Source organism: Ruditapes philippinarum, unplaced genomic scaffold, assembly GCF_026571515.1.
Source record: "Ruditapes philippinarum isolate M1 unplaced genomic scaffold, ASM2657151v2 ctg1589_1_1_1_1, whole genome shotgun sequence".
Lineage (NCBI taxonomy): Eukaryota > Metazoa > Mollusca > Bivalvia > Venerida > Veneridae > Ruditapes > Ruditapes philippinarum.
The window spans coordinates 277142-297378 of NW_026852705.1; the positions used below are offsets into that span (position 1 = coordinate 277142).

The following is a 20237-nucleotide window of genomic DNA, read 5'->3' on the forward strand; positions in this document are numbered from 1 at the left end:
CTGTGACATTTGTGCTACAATACAATGTCTGACATTTGTGATACACTAGCTACCATCTATGACATTTATGATACAATACTATCTGTGATACACTACTATCTGCGACATTTTTGATACACTACTATATGTGACATTTGCAATATACTACCATCTGTGTCATTTGCGATACATTACTATCTGTGACAATTATGATATACTACTATCTGTGGCATTTGTGATACACTACTATCTGTGACATTTGCGATATACTACTATCTGTGTCATTTGCGATACATAACTCTCTGTGACATTTATAATATATTACTAACTGAGACATTTGTGATTAACTATGACCTTTGACTTTTGTATATACTACTATATACTATCAATGACATTTGTGATATACTACTATCTGTGACATTTGTGATATATTAGTATATGCGACATGTATGACACACTGTTATCTGTGACATTTGCGATATTCTACTATCTGTGACATTTATGATATACTTCTATCTGTGAGATTTGCGATACACTACTATCTGTGACATTTGCGATATACTACTATCTGTGACATTTTTGATACACTACTATCTGTGACATTTGTGATACACTACTATCTGTGACATTTGTGATACACTACTATCTGTGACATTTGTGATACACTACTATCTGTGACATTTGTGATATACTACTATCTGTGACATTTGTGATACACTACTATCTGTGACATTTGTGATATACTACTATCTGTGACATTTGTGATACACTACTATCTGTGACATTTGTGATACACTACTATCTGTGACATTTGTGATACACTTCTATCTGTAACATTTGTGATGTACTACTATCTGTGACATTTGTGATATATTACTATCTGAAACATTTGTGATATACAATTATCTGTGACATTTGTGATACACTACTATCTGTGACATTTGTGATACACTACTATCTGTGACATTTGTGATACACTACTATCTGTGACATTTATGATACACTACTATCTGTGACATTTGTGATACACTACTATCTGTGACATTTGTGATACACTACTATCTGTGACATTTGTGATTCACTACTATCTGTGACATTTGTGATACACTACTATCTGTGACATTTGCGATATACTCATCAATCTTCATAAGCACTGTCGCATGGCATGATAGAAATATAGAAATATTGCAATTTGTTTTATTCAATACAAATGTACGCCTTTGGTACATAAATATCGGTCTCAATATTTATTTAAAACAATAAAAAACGCTGTAAACTTTAAAAAAAAATACAAAAGAAATGCGACTTTCTTATTGTTACAAAATTTGAAAATGTGTCCATTATTTTTTTTTCTTCAAATGTTTATATCGGCAGATTAGAGTTTAATATATATGATTAGATGAAAATGTCGTACGTTACACTGATAAAGAAGTGGAGTATGGACTTTGTATTCAACTTTCATAAGTATTAAAGTGCACAGGTATTTTATTAAAATCTAACTCAGGATATTTTTCTCGAGGTTAGTGAACATCATTTAACTTACAATATCTCAATTGTTTATTAATATCAAAGTTATGATTCAATTATTAAATAAAATATCTATTCAAACTATATATTTCAATCGTTTAAATAAATTTTTGCATGATAAAGGGGCAAATTTAAGATATTAATATCGTTAATTGTAAGGTTTAATTTGGTTTACACTATTGATTCAAAAGAAAAATAAAAGAAACGTTATTTAAGTTATTTATTAAAATCAGTTTATATAATTAGCACGTTAGTTATTGTCTTTTTAACCTTGGATAACATATAATAAACACATGAAATGCATTAACTCGTCATTGAGTTACCGCGTGCTCGTTGACGCTCTTGACCTTCGTTTGTTAACATTTAGATAATCTTATATACCCCTCAACCTAGCTGATATCGGCATAAAAAGTTTCACTGTCCCCTTGTTCTTTGATATGTATATCTGTTATATACCTGCGTATTTAGTTAAAAGAAAAAATAAATAAATAGTTTGCCACAATATTTTTAACTAAAAGCTTAAATATACATGTAATTTACCGTCTTTACTGTACGGCATTGTTGACGAATGTTACGTTAACGTTAAATTTCACACATGTAACAAATAAAATTTCAGCTTTTGCACCACGTGTTATTTCAATAGAAATCATTACTTGATAAAATCTTATCAATTTCTCGAGTCCTATTTAAAATCAATATCAAATCAATATTGTACCCCATCTCGCCTCGTTTCCATTTTCCAAGTCCAAAATTTTATTTTTAAATCCATTCCATATTCTGTCTAGCCCTATTTTCATTATACGAATCCAAAAATCCATATCAAATTTACATGGTACTCGAAATTCTGCCACAATGTTAAAAAATGGTGGTGTGACATTAAGAAGTTATTTCACATTGTTGAATACAATACTGGTTCTATATATACAATACTGGACTCGTACAATACTGAATTCTCTTGGACAAGTACACAGCTGCAAACATTATGTTAGACTCGACTATTTCCTCGTCCAATACAGGTTTGACAGCTTTGTACTCGTCCAAGAGAATTCCGTATTGTATTCAACAATGTATGATTACCTCATAAAATCATATTACAAGAGATATATTTCTGAGGGTCATATTATGAGCTAGCCACATATGAGTTATACACTACTCAATGATCTAATTACTCGCAAGAACTCGATCTTAAAAACTCGTAACGCTTGTTCTAACTTATACTATCATAAAAGATTTGTATATATCTTGAGTCAGATTTGGGTGAACTTTTAAAATGGGTTATGATTGAAATACGCTCAACCCTTCTATTTTGGATAGAAAATTGCGTCTGTTATTTAATGCTGAGCCATACTAAAATTATTTTGCCTATTTACACTTTCATTTTATCTTTAAAAAACTATTAAAATCCTTTGTATGGAGTAAAACATTGACAATTGGTAAATTTTCCATACATGTAATTAAAGTATCTTGATGGATTTAGTTTTCTACTTCTCATTTCTTATTTATTCTAATATAGCTCAGAATGCAGTACCTGCGAGATGCCTCGGGGTTGTCAAATCCCCTCGGCATTGCTGTCGGCACCGCCGCAGCGTTGTCGGCTGCGTATTATTTGACATCAAAACCGGAACCATTTAAGACCGGGCATGATATGGATAATCAGTCCATCAAACTACCAGTAAGTATAACAGTACACTTATATTAAATACCAAGTGATATATACTTAAAGGAAAGGAAGTTTCCGCCTACAGGCCGAGGCAAATTGGTTTTGTGCAATGAACTTTCAGATACATGTATTCGTTCCTTGCCACCATGGGTCCATCCACGGTAACCAATGCTATTTACTGTATACTAATATTAAATGTAGTATATATACGGAATGTGTACCGTGGGCTCCGACGATGCCATTGGTCTGAATCCTGGCATGAAAGTCGATTTCTCTTTGAGGCATCTCAACTCAAATGGTCAACTTGAGTGCCTATTCTGCATTTAATTAAATTTTGGAAACAATATCTATTGTGCTATCTCTTTTGCAAATGGCAACATAGCGTTTGAAAGGTTGCTGAAACTATTATTTAAGCACTAAAACTGATTAATTATCATTGATATTGACAATGTCACTTCAAATGTAAAAATAATAGATAGAAACACGTTTTTACAAAAGACAGACGGGGACATTTCAACTTCATGATTTCCCGATTTTCACAATTTTAATTTCGTGAATTCACGTTTCCAACATACGGAATGAACGAATTCACGATTTCAGCTTCATGAATTCACAATTTCAACTTCACGAATTTACTATTTTAACTTCACGATTTAACGATTTCAACTTCATGATAGCGAATGCATGAAATTGAAATCGTGAATTCGTGAATGTTGAAATCGTGAATTCATTAAGATGAAATGTCCTCACCGGTCTTCGGTATGTTTTGATTCACGTGCTTTATAATGTGTTATACTCAAATTTTGTTTTAAATCATGAAGGATGGTTCAAGAACATGTGTGTGGATACCTGATGGAAAATCATTCGTAGAATATGTTCATGAAGACGCCCGTACAACACATGAATGTTTCAAGAGGGGTCTCAGAGTATCAAGTAAGTTTTTATTAACTTTTGAAAAATACTAATTCGATCGATAATTTGAAATTCAGTGTGTCCATTCGTGAAAAGAAAAGCATATACTCGTATATTGCATAAATTTTCTTCTGTAAAGCTATGTTTCATATCACTGATATGATTACTTAAATAAGAAAAAAGTTTTTACACACGATCAAAGTAAAAAGAGTTATTTATTATACATGTATGTTTAAACAAGAGTGCATGAAAAGACATCTTATGTTATAAATAAAATGACTTTCTTATGTTGAATCAAAAATGCATAGATAAAAGATCCAAAATGAAAATGGAAAAACACACAACATAACTTTTTATATCAATTCTGATATATTGTAATTAAGTAGGAACGCAAAGTGAGTAGCCTTTGCCCTCATTATATAACCAGGCTAGCCTACAAATCCGTATAGTCTAATTCAATCTCATTAAAATCATCTTCACTACCCTTCGTTAGGTAACGAAGAGTAACGAAAGCGAAAACGATGATTTGATTTTAATGAGACTTATTAGGCTCAATACTTCCGACTGGCCAACTTCAAGTTGCTGGCACCACTTGCAAATAGACTTTTCCAAAAACGTAAGCTGGACCTGTTCATAAATTGTGGAAATTCAGCTCAGGGTAAGCGGTAAAATTGCAGTTTGTGATCAACAAAAACTTCATGTATTTTGATTGCAGGAGATAAACCGTGTCTTGGTACAAGAAATGGACCAAACAGGGAATACACTTGGCTCACATACAATGAGGTATCCCATTTCATTTATTACCTTATGCCATCTACAGTATATTCTCTATATTAAGACCACTGGCGGGACTCACTCAAAGTGTTCTTAATAGTGAATTTGTCATAATTGTAAATAAGCCATTTAAGAACCCAACTAAACGAATATGTATTTTAACTATTCAAAAGCTTTTATAGATCTAATGGAAAAACAGTAACATTTACTCTCATTTTCATGAATTGATAAGTTTTGACAATCGGAACACCTAGGCATTACTAAAATTGACGGAAAAGGCGGAACACTCGGGACTGATAATTTGATTTGCTTTATTTCTAGGTATATGAGATGGCAAAAGCTTTTGGCTCTGGGCTGTTAGATGAAGGACTGAAACCAGAACCAGAAACAATTGTTGGCATTTACAGTATCAACAGAGTAGAGGTAGAGGCCTAAGTATAGAAATAAAATGAAAAAAAAAAAGATAAAATAAAATAATCAATATTTAACAGAATAAAAAAAAAAAAAATCAAAAAAAAAAAAAAACATGCTTTATTTTCTGACCTTGTCGCTTGGTTTTTAAATGTTTTTACGAACACCAAATCCAACCTTTACAATTGCAAGACGGATCAGAAACGTCTAATTTGAAATTTTTTCACGGGTGTTTTGGCTAGTTAGAAAATATTTATAAGTAATTATTATCAAAGCCCGGTGCTATTGGAATACTTACTGATTCTTGGTGGGAGTTAAAATGTGTTAAATGAGTCTTGCGTTTCACTTTTTGTTCATTAATGAAGCCACATTGCCCGAACATCAAACAGTTGTTCTTATTAACTCGTTGTATTTATTTATAGTGGACAGTTACAGAACAGGCTTGCAGCATGTTTTCAATTGTCACGTGCGCGCTTTATGATACGCTCGGGCCAGACACGTGTGCATATATTATCAATCAGAGTAAGTCCATAGCATTTTAATTTACTTCTTTAATTGTTTGATGCCAAACATTTGAAACAAGATGCTGCCATAGACGGGTATCTGTAATACTGATTGTACGGGGATAGTAGGGGAAATAAACCAAGGTTTTACATTTTATCTGTCCCGCTGCTCCCGCACTGCCGAGTCTTTACGATGGTTCTGATTTGGCGCCAAAAAAAGTGGAGAATATATCATATTCGCCGAAATGGAGAGTGGCGCCTTAGGCGGTGACTGACCAAGCAGAATTAATTATATGTGATTACATTTTTTTTTAAATAATTGCTCAAGGACTTTGACTTTAGCCATAACACATTCAAAATTGACATTAATGCTTGACTTGATAAAATGTTATTTTAAGAGACAGAATTTTCACTGATTTCTAATGGTACCTATTGATATAGACCAATTCACTTTAAATATATATTTCTCACATACATGTTTACAGCCAAAATGTCGTTGGTGGTATGTGACACATCTGCTAAAGTTCAGCTACTTCTAGACGAGGCAGATAAATTGGACTCTCTAAAAACAATAGTTGTGATGGACAAAATGAGTGAGAAAAACATCGCTGACGCCAAGACGCATGGCATCAAGCTCATATCTTTTCAAACAGTTATGGTATGTATGCCATTATTGTATAAAGTAGCCAAACTTTCACATTTCTTCTTAGGCTATAAACATTGTCGGTTACCGTCTATATAATGTGTAAAACATATGTAAGGAAATATACAGTTATACCGTGGGTAACCGCCGATGATAATTATAGTGAATAGTGATATACAACCAAACACATATGGTATAAAATATCTTTAAATTAAGTTTTTGGACAAGAAAAGTGTATAAAATTCGTTTAACATCTTTCAATAAAGACCATACACAGAAATAAAGTGAGAGACTATCGTTTTTAAGGTAAAACTTAACAAAGATTCAATAAAATAGCTTCTTTCCTATCAAATGTACATTCTATAAATTTGATTACTTGACCATTTGTCCATTCTTTTAATTGTCGTATTCTATCTAATGTCTTTCGACGTGATGCCGTGCAACGACAATACTTGCCATTTTCTCAGTCTTGTCTGTATAGACAAGTCTGAATAAATTTTCCATTTTCTATACACTTCAACAATCAAGCGTTTGAATGTTTGAACGCCGACCTGCACTGAATAGTCAAAACAGCGTTTTTTTAGTGTTGAGATGACAGTGTGCAGCCGTAAACAGTCAAATCTATTTGACATGTGCATCGATTAAGTTGAGGTGTTTCATTAGCAGTAATAATTAAATAGGCCACCTCGTTTTCAAATGTGCAAATGTATTAAAACGTCGTCATCGGAAAATCACATTGACTTGCTGTAACCATTATTTGATACAGTAGTTTCATAGTTTGTACAATTAAGATTGCCTCGTTTTAAAATGTTTACCGGTTACTAAAACCAGCTACACTCCTGCTTCAGTGAAGATTATTTTCTTAAAGACCTGCTCGAACATCAATATGTATTTTCATTATCATAACAGTGTATATAAAGAGGTTTTCTTTTCTTGCAGGAAAATGGTAAAGAAAATCCAAAGGAATTAGTCGTAAGTTAGAGATTAAATTCATTTTTCATATGGAAATTGTACAAGGTTTTATGAGACTTTGAATGGGCACTTCTGACCTGATTGTTATCTTTAATTGTTTTTATTTATTCATCATATTCAACAAATTATTTAGCAGTTCTTTGTAATTTCCAAGTTTGTTCTTGTACTGTACATCCTCTGCGTATATTGATAAGGGGAATGGAAAGCGGCATTTGCGTACTGGCTTGCATTTCGGTTTTACCCGCTGCTTTTAAACGGATTGTGTGTTCATGTAAGCATGAATTCAATTTCTTTTTAAGAATTTCTTTTTCACTTTTTGCAACCGATTGATTGTATTCGGTGCTACAGGACTTTTATGGGTTTTTTTTTCTTGACGTCAAAATATCTAAGTGTGCTGAAAATTCCAGGAAGTTTAAATGTGTTTGTGTAAAATAATCTGAATGAAAAATAGTAAAAATATATGCATGTTGATAATATTTTGTGGCCTATAATGATTTTAAGTTGCTGTTCCCTTACTTTTTTAATTATGTTATTGTGTAAAACAATGCTTTCAGTCCGAAAATGTCCGTAAAAAGAAAAAAAAAAGTTGACTTTATATTTCATATGACATTTTTTTTTGTATTTTAGCCACCCAAGCCAAGCGATCTGTGTCTTATATGCTATACCAGCGGAACAACAGGTAATGTCATTTAGCGAGCTGAATTAGTCCGTGCTTTTTGTGTATGGGCAATACCCAAAACAAAATATTTCAGAATTTAGGTTTGGCGCGTCAAAATATTCTGACTAGCGCTCATTATGCTTTCCTCAATATTCAATTATTTTAACAGTTTTCAAAACAAGTCTGCAAATTTAGGTAGTTCGATCAGTAAACTTTCATCAAAGGAAACTCCATTTTCAAATAAAAAACTAAGAAGGTATTGAACACTAATTAAGACAATATAGCCTTGGCCGTATAGTGATAATTATCTAAGAAATAAACAACATTGATGTTAATTTACGAGCTCTAAACATTAGTACTTATGACGTTATCATATGAGTATATGTATGAAATATTTACTTTCAGGTGACCCGAAAGGAGCAATGCTGACGCATAGAAGTGTTATTTCCAATCTTTCAGCAATCTGCTTTTTCACTGAAGTACGCAATTTATTACAGGAATTAAATAAATAACAATAATCATTTCTTATCGTTTTACACGAATGAATCGGATGATAACCTGTTATAATTTTCATGCACTTAATCAAGATATAAATGATGATTTTCACTATAATGCAGTTCCTGAGCTTTTTGTAAAAACCAACGCAGTTTTATATTGCTAATGTTTGCCAATTAAAAAAACGGGATTGAAATTAGCATAATTAAAAGATTGATGCAGAAATACGTATTTTTCTAAACTTCGAAATTGTTATTATCATCAGAGCCTGGCATTAATATCGATCTGGATAGATGTGGATACATATTGTGAGCATGCAGAAGTAAAATAACACAAGTATGAATGAACTTAATAATTTAATTGTTATCTGTTTTAGAAAGGAGGAGTTCCAATCACGTCAGAAGATGTTAGTTTGTCATATCTTCCACTCGCCCATGTGTTCGAGCGAGGACTTCAAGTACATTTACTTTCATTTTATAACTGTCACATATGTATTTTATTTTCCTTGAAATTGATTTCTTTATTTCTTTAATGATTATATGATCATAATTATTATTAAGTTAAAATCAATACTGTTGTTAAATTTTATTAGCATATAGATCGCATAGATCATATTTGAATTTAAAAAGTTGCAAACCAAATATAGTCTGAAATAGACTCAATGTAACTCACCATTTAGAGTAACTGGTATTATAAACTTAAACCACTATGTCCAAATTTATTTAATTAGATTAATAGGATTAGCATTTTTGCCGCATTTAGTGCTTTGGCGGACTGAATCGCAAGACTGGCGTCGATCCCAAAAGTGTAGGTCATTTTTTAATTACTTATTTGGCATTACTGTTTATGAGTTCGTGGGTTTGTAAACTTGTTGACCATAAAACGATGTTTATTGACCTTTGCTGTTAGTAATTCTAATGTCTGGTTAGGGGAGAAATTTATGATAAAAACGGCAATGGATAATATTTCACAATTGCTGAAGGTCTTTTTTTAAAAATGTGCTTTTAATTTTATCTATTTTTTCTTCAAATGGTGCAATAATTGGGTTTTTCCTCTACTGAAACTGAAATTTCACAGGAAACACTTTTTTACCGCAAACTGAATAGAATGTATGAAAAGTTGTCATTTTTATTTTTTTAAAGTAATTTTTTTAAGTGGGTTTGTAAATGGTATTTTTATATTCAAATTTCCATAATATTTTAATTTATATTGACTGTTAAAAGAGTGAATTAGGCAAAATTTTTTCAGAGTCTGAGCACAAAGACAATGGCCTTTTGAAATATGAGATACATAGATATGCTTTTCATTTCAGTAATAAATGTTTTCAGTCATTTCAGGTTTCTTTTATTGAATACATGAAATATTTTAATACCAAAATTCTTTCCTTTGGCTCCCATAATTCTATCAAAATTAAATACAATTTAGAAGGTTGTTTTGCTTTTGGCATGTGTTGATACCTCCTTTGAATGTAAAATTTTAAAGAGAGTAATATTGGTATAGGGTTATTTAGTAAATGGCTATTTATTAGCAGTTTAGTAATTTTCAATTTTACTCGAAAACATAATTTAAACAGAAATTCATGTAATAAAATTTCATTGCATTCATTTAACTCAATTAAAGTTTTCAAAATCGTTATTTGTCACTTTTTTAGGAGAAATAAGCATCTTTCCATGTTTTAAAAAATGAACAAGACTCCTGAGGCCTGAGTCACGCACTTGTATTAATCTCTGCAGAAAGGAAATTTTTAAATTTTACAGTGTGATTTGGATGTGTAATGTAGGTTCTTACGTATAGTTATTAACCTAATATTTAAAAAAGAATTATTTTTTTAAATTCTATGATAATACAATGGCCCTAACCAAGCCATTTACGTTTAATAATTTTTCAAATTAAGCATTAATGTATTTCCTAAAAATCCAAGTCAATATAAACTATAAGTGACCCCAGGGTAGGGCTAATTTTGACCGCCCACAGCTGCATGGTTTATGATAGTTTATTTTGTTTAGAGTCCTTTTCAAAGAAACATCAGGCATGCACTTGGAGTCAAAAGTCCACTCTTAATAAAGGTCATTAAGTTTTAGCAGAGTTACATAGTACATGTAAAGCATATTTTAAGCTTTTTATGTAAAATTACAATGCCCAAGGCCTTGATATTTGGCATGTATTATTGCTTAGTGGTCATAATACAAATGTTTGACCTCTTAAAAATGACAGGCCTAATGTGGACTTATTACTTGACTTTTGAATCGCAGAATTGTAACCTTTTTCAGTAATATTTCTCAAGTACAGGACCATATATAATGGCCCTCTTTTTAATACTTATTAGCAGCTTGAACGTAGTAGAGCGGACATGAATATTATGCAAACCGATTCCTGCAAACAAACCCTTTCCCTAAGCGGCAGGGAAGTAAACGATAAATTATAGCCTGCATGTTGAACAAAACTGATCTGAAGACATTTTTAGAAACGTAGATGTAAACTAATTTCACACAAAGCAAACTTTAGGAAAATAGATTAACAAAAAACAAAGCATCACTAGAAACTTTTCAATAAAGTCGAACTGGTAGATAAGTAACCAATAGTTTCCTTCATTACTCATTAATTAAAGGCCTCAAAAACAAATATCTTCTTTACTTCTTTAGAAAGGGCAAACAAATTTTATAATGTTGGAATAATGGTTTTAGAGAATGTTTGGTACTTGTTATCTTACGAAAGTAGCACTAAATGTAAAATAATTTGTAAAAGTAGCAAAATGTAAACAAAGTAGTATTTTGACTTCTATACAAAATACTATTACTGTACTTATTGCCAAAAAGAAACAGATAAAAAGATAGTTCTGGTAATTAGCCAATGAGTAGCTATTTGGATACTATAAAGAAAAACCAACATGAAAAAACTTTTTGAGAAATAAAAATGAAATCATTTCTGAGGCATAATGGGCTTTAAGATTTAACTCTATGGATATTAATTTAATTTAATACACAAAAAAATGCATCCCTTTATGCATGTCTGCTATAAGTAATCATTGTGCTCAAAGAGCGAAATCTATTTTTAAAATCAATAGTATATTTTTCAAATTTCGACAATGACCAACACTTGTTACATGTATATAAAAGTAAGCACAGCAAGTGCATTTCAGAATAATAATATCTGTAACATGCAGCAGTTCGGACTGTAATATCCGTCCTAAGGTTACCTGAACAAAGTCCACAGAGTTGCTGGGTAGCTCATAGGCGGTTTCAGAGAGACAGATATTCTGATCTGAACAGCAAACAGGTCTTTCTTCCATAGATATAATATATTCTATCATATTTTAAATGGTTAACCTCAATAATTAACTTTTCATGAAATTAATGTCAATTCATCCTTTACTCAGTTATTTATCATTTCAACATATTAAAATTTTGATTTTATTGCATTTTCGAAACTTATAAATTTGCAACATCGTAAAATATAGTATTTTCTATCCCACTCATTCAGTAACAAATATTGATAGACAATTTTGTGTATAACATATGAAAGAAAAGCTAAAATCTTAATATTCGGGTGGGACGTCGTGGCCGAGTGGTCGTGGCCTTCAAAATTTTTGTTCCTCACCGCTGTGGGTTCAAATCCCGACAGTGACTTTGGATTCTTTCATGATGAGGAAGCTATCCAGCTAGCTTACGCAACGTGGGTGGTTCTACTCAGGTGCCCGTTTGTGCCTGAAATAATGCACGGAAGGGCACCTGAGGTCTTTCATCTTACAGTAAAGTTGGACATCGCCATATAACCTGTGATGTAAAACCCAATCAAACAAACAAACTAAATATTGGTTCTAAAAATTTACTAACTTTATATGTTAGAAAGATATGTGTAAAAGTTTATGAAGAAGGGAAAAGAAATAAGGAACGTGTAAACAGATTTCCTGTTTAAATTTTAAGCATTTTAAAATTGAAATTATACTTATATTCTCATATTTCACAATTAGTGCATTGTCTATACAGCAATGACTCTGAAATTTAAGATAAATAGATGTAAGTCTTTTAAGTTGTCAAAAAAAAGGTTATATTAGGATACTTGCAGTATTTTGAAATTTAAATAAATTAATTAATGCATTCCCCATACCCCACTTAAAAATACACACTATCCAAAAAATGTAATTAAATGAAAATTTTTAATGTTAGAGTTTTTGAATTTAACAAGAGCCAAAATTTAATACTTTTGACCATGACGGTCAAGGTCATTTAAAGGTTAAAGTAAGTTCAACCTTTTAGGTCTTGTCCAAAAAGGTTGTTTTGTCCAAGTATGAAATAATCCATTGATTAATTACCAAGTTACAGCCAATTATTTGATAATCTGTTAATATTCAATAAATTTTCTTCAAGGTCAAGGTCATTCATGAGTTAAAGTAAATTTTAATTTAATATACATAAAGGTCCTGACCTAAAATGTCTGGAAATAAAGGTTATCAATTTATAAATAACAAAGTTATAGCCAGTTACAAAACCAAAAATGAAACAAGAGAATTTCATTAATTTGACATTAACAGTCATGTTCAACTTAAGGTCAAGGCCAAATCTTAATTATTAAATATATATATATGGTAACAAGTTGTGTATAAATGAAATCCGTACATAAATAACAAAATTATGACAATTTAAAAATTTTTACTTTCACAGTCAAGATTATTTAGAGTACAAGTTCAAAGTCAGTTCCACCTTTTATTTCATTTAATTACATTTTTTTGGGATAGTGTGTCTTGTCCAAAGTGTTGTTTTGTCAATGTATGAAGATAATCCATAAATTAATTACCATGATACAGCCAATTGTACACTTATCAGTGGAAATTCAATTATTTTACCTTCAAGGTCAATGTCATAAAAAGCCAAGGTCAATTTAAATTTAAACATGAAAGTCATATCCTAAAGAATGTTGTGTTATAATATGAAGTGAATCCATTTTTCATTAACAAAGTTATAGCCAGTTACAGCCCCCCCCCCCCACACACACAAATAAATAAATAAATAAATGAAAATAAATTTTCTATAATTTGACCTTCAAGGTCAATGTTATTTATGAGTGAAGATCAAGGTTTGTCTGGTTAACTCGAAGGTCTATCCTAAAAATATTATTATGTTCATTAAGTTTGAAGACAATCCTTTAGAAAATAACAAAGTTATCTAATAGCAAAAATCAGAAAAATATAAGCAAAATTTAGACATTTGAACTTGGAGGTCAAGGTCATTTATGAATGAAGGTCAAATTTAGTCTTGTCTACTTAAAGATCTTGCCCCAAGGTTGTTGTGGCCAAGTATGAAGACAAAACATAAAGAATGATTAAAAGTAATGATCACAGTTTAAAGTTTGCTGACGGAAACGTCAACACCGACATGACTGTAACAATAACTCTATTCTTTTAATTATTTTTTTTTTATTTATCTTTTTTTTATATTTTTTTTAAAAGTCGAGCTTAACATGTTGTTTTCTTTAAATCAGTCATTATAATTAATTTTTTATTAAAAAGAGAGAAAAAAATAAGAAAATTGTATCAAGTATTTTAAATCACATTTTTTTCCGTATATTTTTCGTAATTATTTTTTGTTTTTATCATCAAAAAATATAATTACCTTAAAATACATATTAAACTGCATTTATGGAACACAATTAATACAAGAATGAAAAGAAAGAACTTATTGCTAAGTTTTAACTGCTAAAATTCAAGTAAGATAAAGTAAATTATAATTTTCATATTTTTGGTGGCCATCTTGGACGCCATCTTGAATTTCTTATTCCGCCAGCACTTTCGGGGAAAATGAAATTCAATTTCGTAATCTAGGGACTCAACCGAACATTTTGGTATATGAAACTCTCTGTTTATGATCGGGGACCAGTTAGGTGTTCCTAAGCTTAACAAATTTGCAGCACTAATAATGCACGTTAGAGATTCCGAGTTACTCTAACTGTAAAGTCACCATATAACCGTAACTGTATTATTGTGACTTAAACCACTATGTCAAATCAAATTTAATTAATGACTGTAATAGAACATGGCAGCATGGTTTAGCCGTCCGGTTACCTTAATAGGTAAAGCTTTGGGCTGTGAATCGGATGACCGGGTCGATTCCCGAACGGTTCAGGTCACTTTCGTTGTCATTCGCACTGTATCACTGCTCTGGCATGTACAGAAGTTATGAGTTCCGTGCGAAAGTTGGTAAACTGCTTGACAGCCTACCCAGGAACGATGCGGTGACTGACCTGTGCTGTGGTAAATTCAATGTGGCTGGCTTACTGCCGTGACCCGGAGGGTAAACTACTAACACCGACACCGCAACCTGTTATAAATTCACAATTGTCTTGTTAACGGTCTTTAAATTGATTACAATAATTTAATGTGCATTTATTTTTTTATGCTAGGTTATTTTCTTCATGAATGGTGCCAAAATTGGATTTTCCTCGGGTGACGTGAAACTGTTAACAGATGATCTGCAAGCGTTGAAACCTACTGTATTTCCCACTGTTCCGCGATTACTGAATAGAATGTATGACAAAGTATGTACATGACTTTTTCTTTTCTTTTAAAAGTAACTTTTTTAAATAGTTTGTCAAACGTTATTAAAAATTGATCGGTATTTCGTAGAACTGATTTTCGATTGTCCATACATTTTAGGTGATGATTGGTGTGAAAGCCAGTGCTTTCAAGGCAAAATTGTTTCAGATGGCTTTGAGCAGCAAAGAAAGCGACTTGCAAAGGTAAGTTTTATATATATTTGCTTATATTCAGCAATGGTTTTATTCTGCATTTCAGGTTTCAGTTTGAATGGATAATAGCAGCATACCATTACTGACAAATATACATGACGCTTTTAGGGTCTGTTTCGGGTGCTAACTATTTATTGGCTGTAGTCGATTCATTGCATCCAGTTTCGGCGATAGCTAAAACTTTTGGAAGCCGACAAATCGCGTATATTGTGAGGGTTCGATTTGAGTAAATTCGGACGTCACTATAGTCTAGCCATTTTAAGTATTCAAGTTTCATAGTCGAACCACCGTTGCCATAATTAGTCAGCGCCCGAACCCTGCCATAAAATACAAATATATTGTATCATTTACACGTATTTAATACTATCGTGTATTTGTCTTTACTTTTTAGGAGAATTATACGACGTGACAGTATCTGGGATTACCTAGTGTTTAAGAAGATACAAGATCTCCTCGGAGGGAGAGTGCGACTTGTATTCACAGCCTCAGCTCCGCTAGAACAGAAAGTTCTAAATTTTACACGCTGTGCATTTGGATGTGTGGTTAGCGCTTACGCTATATTTAAATCAAACATTAAATATGTATAAATAAGATGTCATTTTATTATACATTCTATAAGTAGAACAAGGTGGCCATAACCATAAGCCATTAAAAGGTCAACAAGTGAAGTGCAATGTTATCCAATGTTGTGAATTATTCTGAGCGCAAACTTCCATGGGATATTTCAAACATAATCATATTAACTTTAAAAAATGCAGCAGTGCACTGGGCTTGGCAATATTTGACCAAACAAGCTAAGTAGAATGGAACATGCTTTAAGCTTTTTTGTTTCAGCAGAGACTTTCATTAATATTAATACAATATTAATTAATGTTCCATGGTTTCAGAAAAGAAAATATCAAATAGCACAGTGGCATGATATTCGAGTACATGTGTATGACTTTAGAGGTCAACAAGACAATTTACCATATAACATGCTAAATATCTTAACTCTTGGTCTAAGAATAAATGTGCTTTCCTATGCCAAGTATGGAACCCCAATTTCAGTTTCGTTGACATGAGTTGTGCATTTTGTAAAGATAATACTGCATTACGAACTTATTTTCAAAGTAAGTTTCCAAGTATATGTAATAATTTATTCACCAATTCAAAAGAATGTTACAAAATAATATCAAATTGTCCTAGGGTAAACCATGTTTTGATTTGAATATATTAAAGAATCTTTAATTAAACATGCATTACAAGTTTCATTGTATGTTTTATTTATGTTTGATTTATTTTGTCAGGTCGTGGAAGGTTACGGACAGACCGAGAATACTGCTGGGATAGCTTTTAATATTCCCGGTGAAGTAAAAGCAGGTATATAATAGTTTCTTGTGAAATAAATGTTGACATATGTGATAGACTACATATTAAGAATTGAACGATAATTGGACCATACATATTTTAAGCTATCTAGAATAACCTTGTCGGGCTTAAGGTTTAGATCTGAATTATCATCCCCAGATTGTTAGAGAAAAGTTTCTGTGATTGTTCTCAAATCTAGAACTGATAACATTTAAAATCTCTAATGCAATAACTACATTGTATAGTATTGCAGAAACCTACTGGAATACAGCTGTAATAGCTCTATTATAAACTGTCACTCTGTCATTGTTATCGATGTATGTACTATTTATTGTAAAAACGTTTGCATCATTCTGCCATATTCTGAAACAAATACTGCGGATTTACTTGGGTGCATAACAAATGCTACTTCATAATTTAGTCATGCCAAGTACGAAAATCGACAACAAAAACTTTACAAATACCTATTAAGTTGTATAGAATTATAATAAAAATGATTGTGCCGTCTTACATCAAACCTAAATTTCTTTTATTATTTTTTATACATTGTTTGCTTGTCCGTCAGTACGATAACAATGTTTATCATTATTATTGTAGGTCACTGTGGACCACCTCTACCATGTAACATAGTTAAACTGGTAGATGTTCCAGAAATGGATTATTTCGCAAAAGCAGATCAAGGAGAGGTCATTATAAAGTTTTATCATAGTATTAAACACATTGCAGAATATTTCTTCACAATATTTTGCAAGAATTAGGTTAACAATTCTCAATTAATGTACAAATTGAAATGATATGACTTCTCTGAAGTGCAACATGTATGCTTATTCAATCGAGGAGACAATCTTCCGTCTAAATTACGAAAAAGGGAAGCATTCTAATAGAACACTTTATTTTGACTTGCAATTAAAACATCATAAAATGCAGTTTATAACTCTTTTTTCTAGATAGTATGTAAAGGACCTAGTGTGTTCAGTGGATATTTCAAAAATGATGAAAAAACTAAAGAGGCACTCGACGATGAAGGCTGGCTACATACAGGAGATATAGGACAATGGTTACCAGTGAGTAGATCTTTTATAAGTTTTATTGTTGTGTATTTTCTTGGCCGTTCGAGTTCCCTTGATATCCGTAGATAGAAAGTTATACTGTATATGGAAACATAAAACGCCATTAGAATATGACCCCCCATCCCCATCCTAGCTAATGGGCACTATACGGAACTGTAAAATTGACAACATAGGTCAGTTATGTGCTTTAAAGGACACCTGTATGCAAATACAGTAACAGATATCACATTATAATTACCGTTTTAATTCAGTATAAGAGTCTATATTGCACTGAGGAAAGTACAATAACTAACATATTATATAGTCTCATTAGATCAATACGGAAGCCTGTATGGGGCATCAGAATGAAGAGATGACTTCCGTAAATAAACGTTTTCCGATGCAAACTTACATAGTTTAACGGCTATACATATTCCTCAAACTTAGGTTTTTAAAGCTTTAAGCATGAAGCCACCTTATCAACTTCACAAATCTTTACAATGATGAAGCTTCTGTTCATGTTTGTTTTAGAATGGAGCACTAAAGATTATAGACAGAAAAAAGAACATTTTCAAATTATCTCAAGGAGAATATGTTGCAGCTGAAAAGATAGAAAACATTTACATGAGATGTCAATATGTAGCTCAGTCATTTGTTGAAGGCGATAGTTTACAGGTAAAAACTTATCATTAGACTTTTTTATTTTATGCTTTGCAGTGGATTACTGATTTATCCGTGAAAAAATACATTTGATAATTTCACAGTTAAAATTGTCAAAATATAATTTCACACTTTTCAATTTAACGAAGCACTTTGTTCGCAGGTGAGCTAAATAAGTAAATGAACACTTTTTGTGCCCTTATGCAAAACTTAGATCGCTTATAAAAATATCATACCAAATTTAAAGAACATATTAAATATTTTATAATTCACAAATATTCAATACTCTTCTCTGACTTTGTGTAATATTCGTCTCACATCGTACGAAATGTACTTTCTAAATGTTGTATCCAATCAATTCAAACAGATTACTAACCAAAAAAAAACTGACTGCAATTCATTTTGTGCATTCTATTCAACATATTTTGACATTGATTTTAATGCAGCCTGAATATTGCAACATTTATATATATATTTAGTTAAACATTACCTATATAAAAACTTTCTTTTAAAGCCATATTTGATGGGTGTAATGGTACCTGATGAGGAAGTGATGATACCATGGGCAAAAGAAAACGGAATGGACGGAAGTTTCTCTGATATCTGCAGTAACAAGGTACAATATTATGAAATATATCTACATGTATATGGTGTGGGAATGTATTTTACTTCGCACCAACACAGTACAAGTCATGTATGGCAACTTTCAAGCTTTACTGGTGAAGAAATTTAAGACACCAGGTGTCCTCCCGTGCATCATTGCACCCGACTAAAACCGACGTTCTGTAAGCTAGCTGTATAGCTTCCTCACATAAAAAAATCCATAGTCCATTTCCGGATTAGAACACACATCGATGAATGAAAAGTGGTTTGAAGTCAAAGACCTTTATACTTTTCTGTTCAAGATAAACTGTACAGATTGGACACGAATTTGCTGACGGACGGACGACCAGGTGCTCAACAATATACGCCAAAATTGTTTTGGGGGAGTATAGAAAAATGTAATGTTATCATTGTGCTATCACCATTTCACAGTAAAATTATTAAAATTGTGGGGAAATTTATTTCCATCAAGATCATTCATAATAACAACTTAAGTAAAATAAACATAACATTTATAAATATTAAAATAACTTAACAAGTATTACATGTGTCTGACAAATATGATGCATTTCCTTTTTTCCAATTCTAGAGAGTTAAAGACATGATTCTAGAAGACTTGAATAAAATTGGAAAAGCTGCTGGTTTGAAGGGATTTGAAATGGTAAGTAAGAAAACTCATTGACTCTTTGTTATAAATTGTGCAAAGTTTGACCATAACTTTAATTACAACTGCAATTTCAAATTTTGTTGTTAACTACAGAAAAATATTGATTTCATTTAACTTAAAATTATAACCTTTTTATGACTTAGGATGTTTACAATTAGTATTCTATTAATCTTCATCTTCTTTTTTTGACTTATGATATGATGTTTACAATTAGTATTATATTAATATCTCTAGAAATGCTTGAAAGCTACTAAGTACAGCAGCCTAAATCTGATTAATTCTCTTCATTGATTAACAGTACGCTTTATGAAAAATAAACGTTTATTTTACTTAACCAATAAATGAGTAAATTAATTTAAATGCATAGTAATCAATTTTGTAAAGTTATAACCATACGTTTGGAAGTGGATTGAATCTAGTACAAGAACATATGTATATAATTGCTACACAATAATTTATCATTTCAGGTGAAAGACATCATTTTACACCCAGAACAATTTAGTGTAGAAAATGGACTTCTGACACCAACATTCAAAAATAAACGACCTCAACTCCGAAAGTATTTCAAAGAACAAATACAAGAACTTTATGAAAAGCATAATCCTAAATGAATATTATCCAATGAACATTGTTAAA

General features: G+C 31.5%; 1 protein-coding gene across 2 annotated transcripts; it reads left to right on the forward strand.

Moving 5' to 3' along the window:
• The first annotated feature begins 1342 nt into the window (after positions 1-1342).
• Positions 1343-20212, forward strand: LOC132721924 (long-chain-fatty-acid--CoA ligase 1-like). 2 transcript variants are annotated; one of them, XM_060706310.1, is made up of 21 exons: positions 1343-1498; positions 3020-3178; positions 3988-4099; positions 4794-4861; positions 5174-5275; positions 5686-5785; positions 6252-6424; positions 7349-7381; positions 8009-8060; positions 8445-8518; positions 8911-8991; positions 14931-15065; positions 15184-15266; positions 15667-15817; positions 16562-16634; positions 17220-17308; positions 17570-17686; positions 18203-18346; positions 18846-18947; positions 19524-19595; positions 20069-20212. In XM_060706310.1, exons 2-21 carry the CDS (start codon positions 3026-3028, stop codon positions 20210-20212), a joined length of 2058 nt encoding a protein of 685 aa, XP_060562293.1. In that variant the 5' UTR covers positions 1343-1498; positions 3020-3025. The 2 variants fall into 2 exon arrangements, with proteins under 2 accessions (XP_060562293.1, XP_060562300.1); XM_060706317.1 differs by having other exon boundaries at positions 1365-1459.
• The last annotated feature ends 25 nt before the right edge of the window (positions 20213-20237 follow it).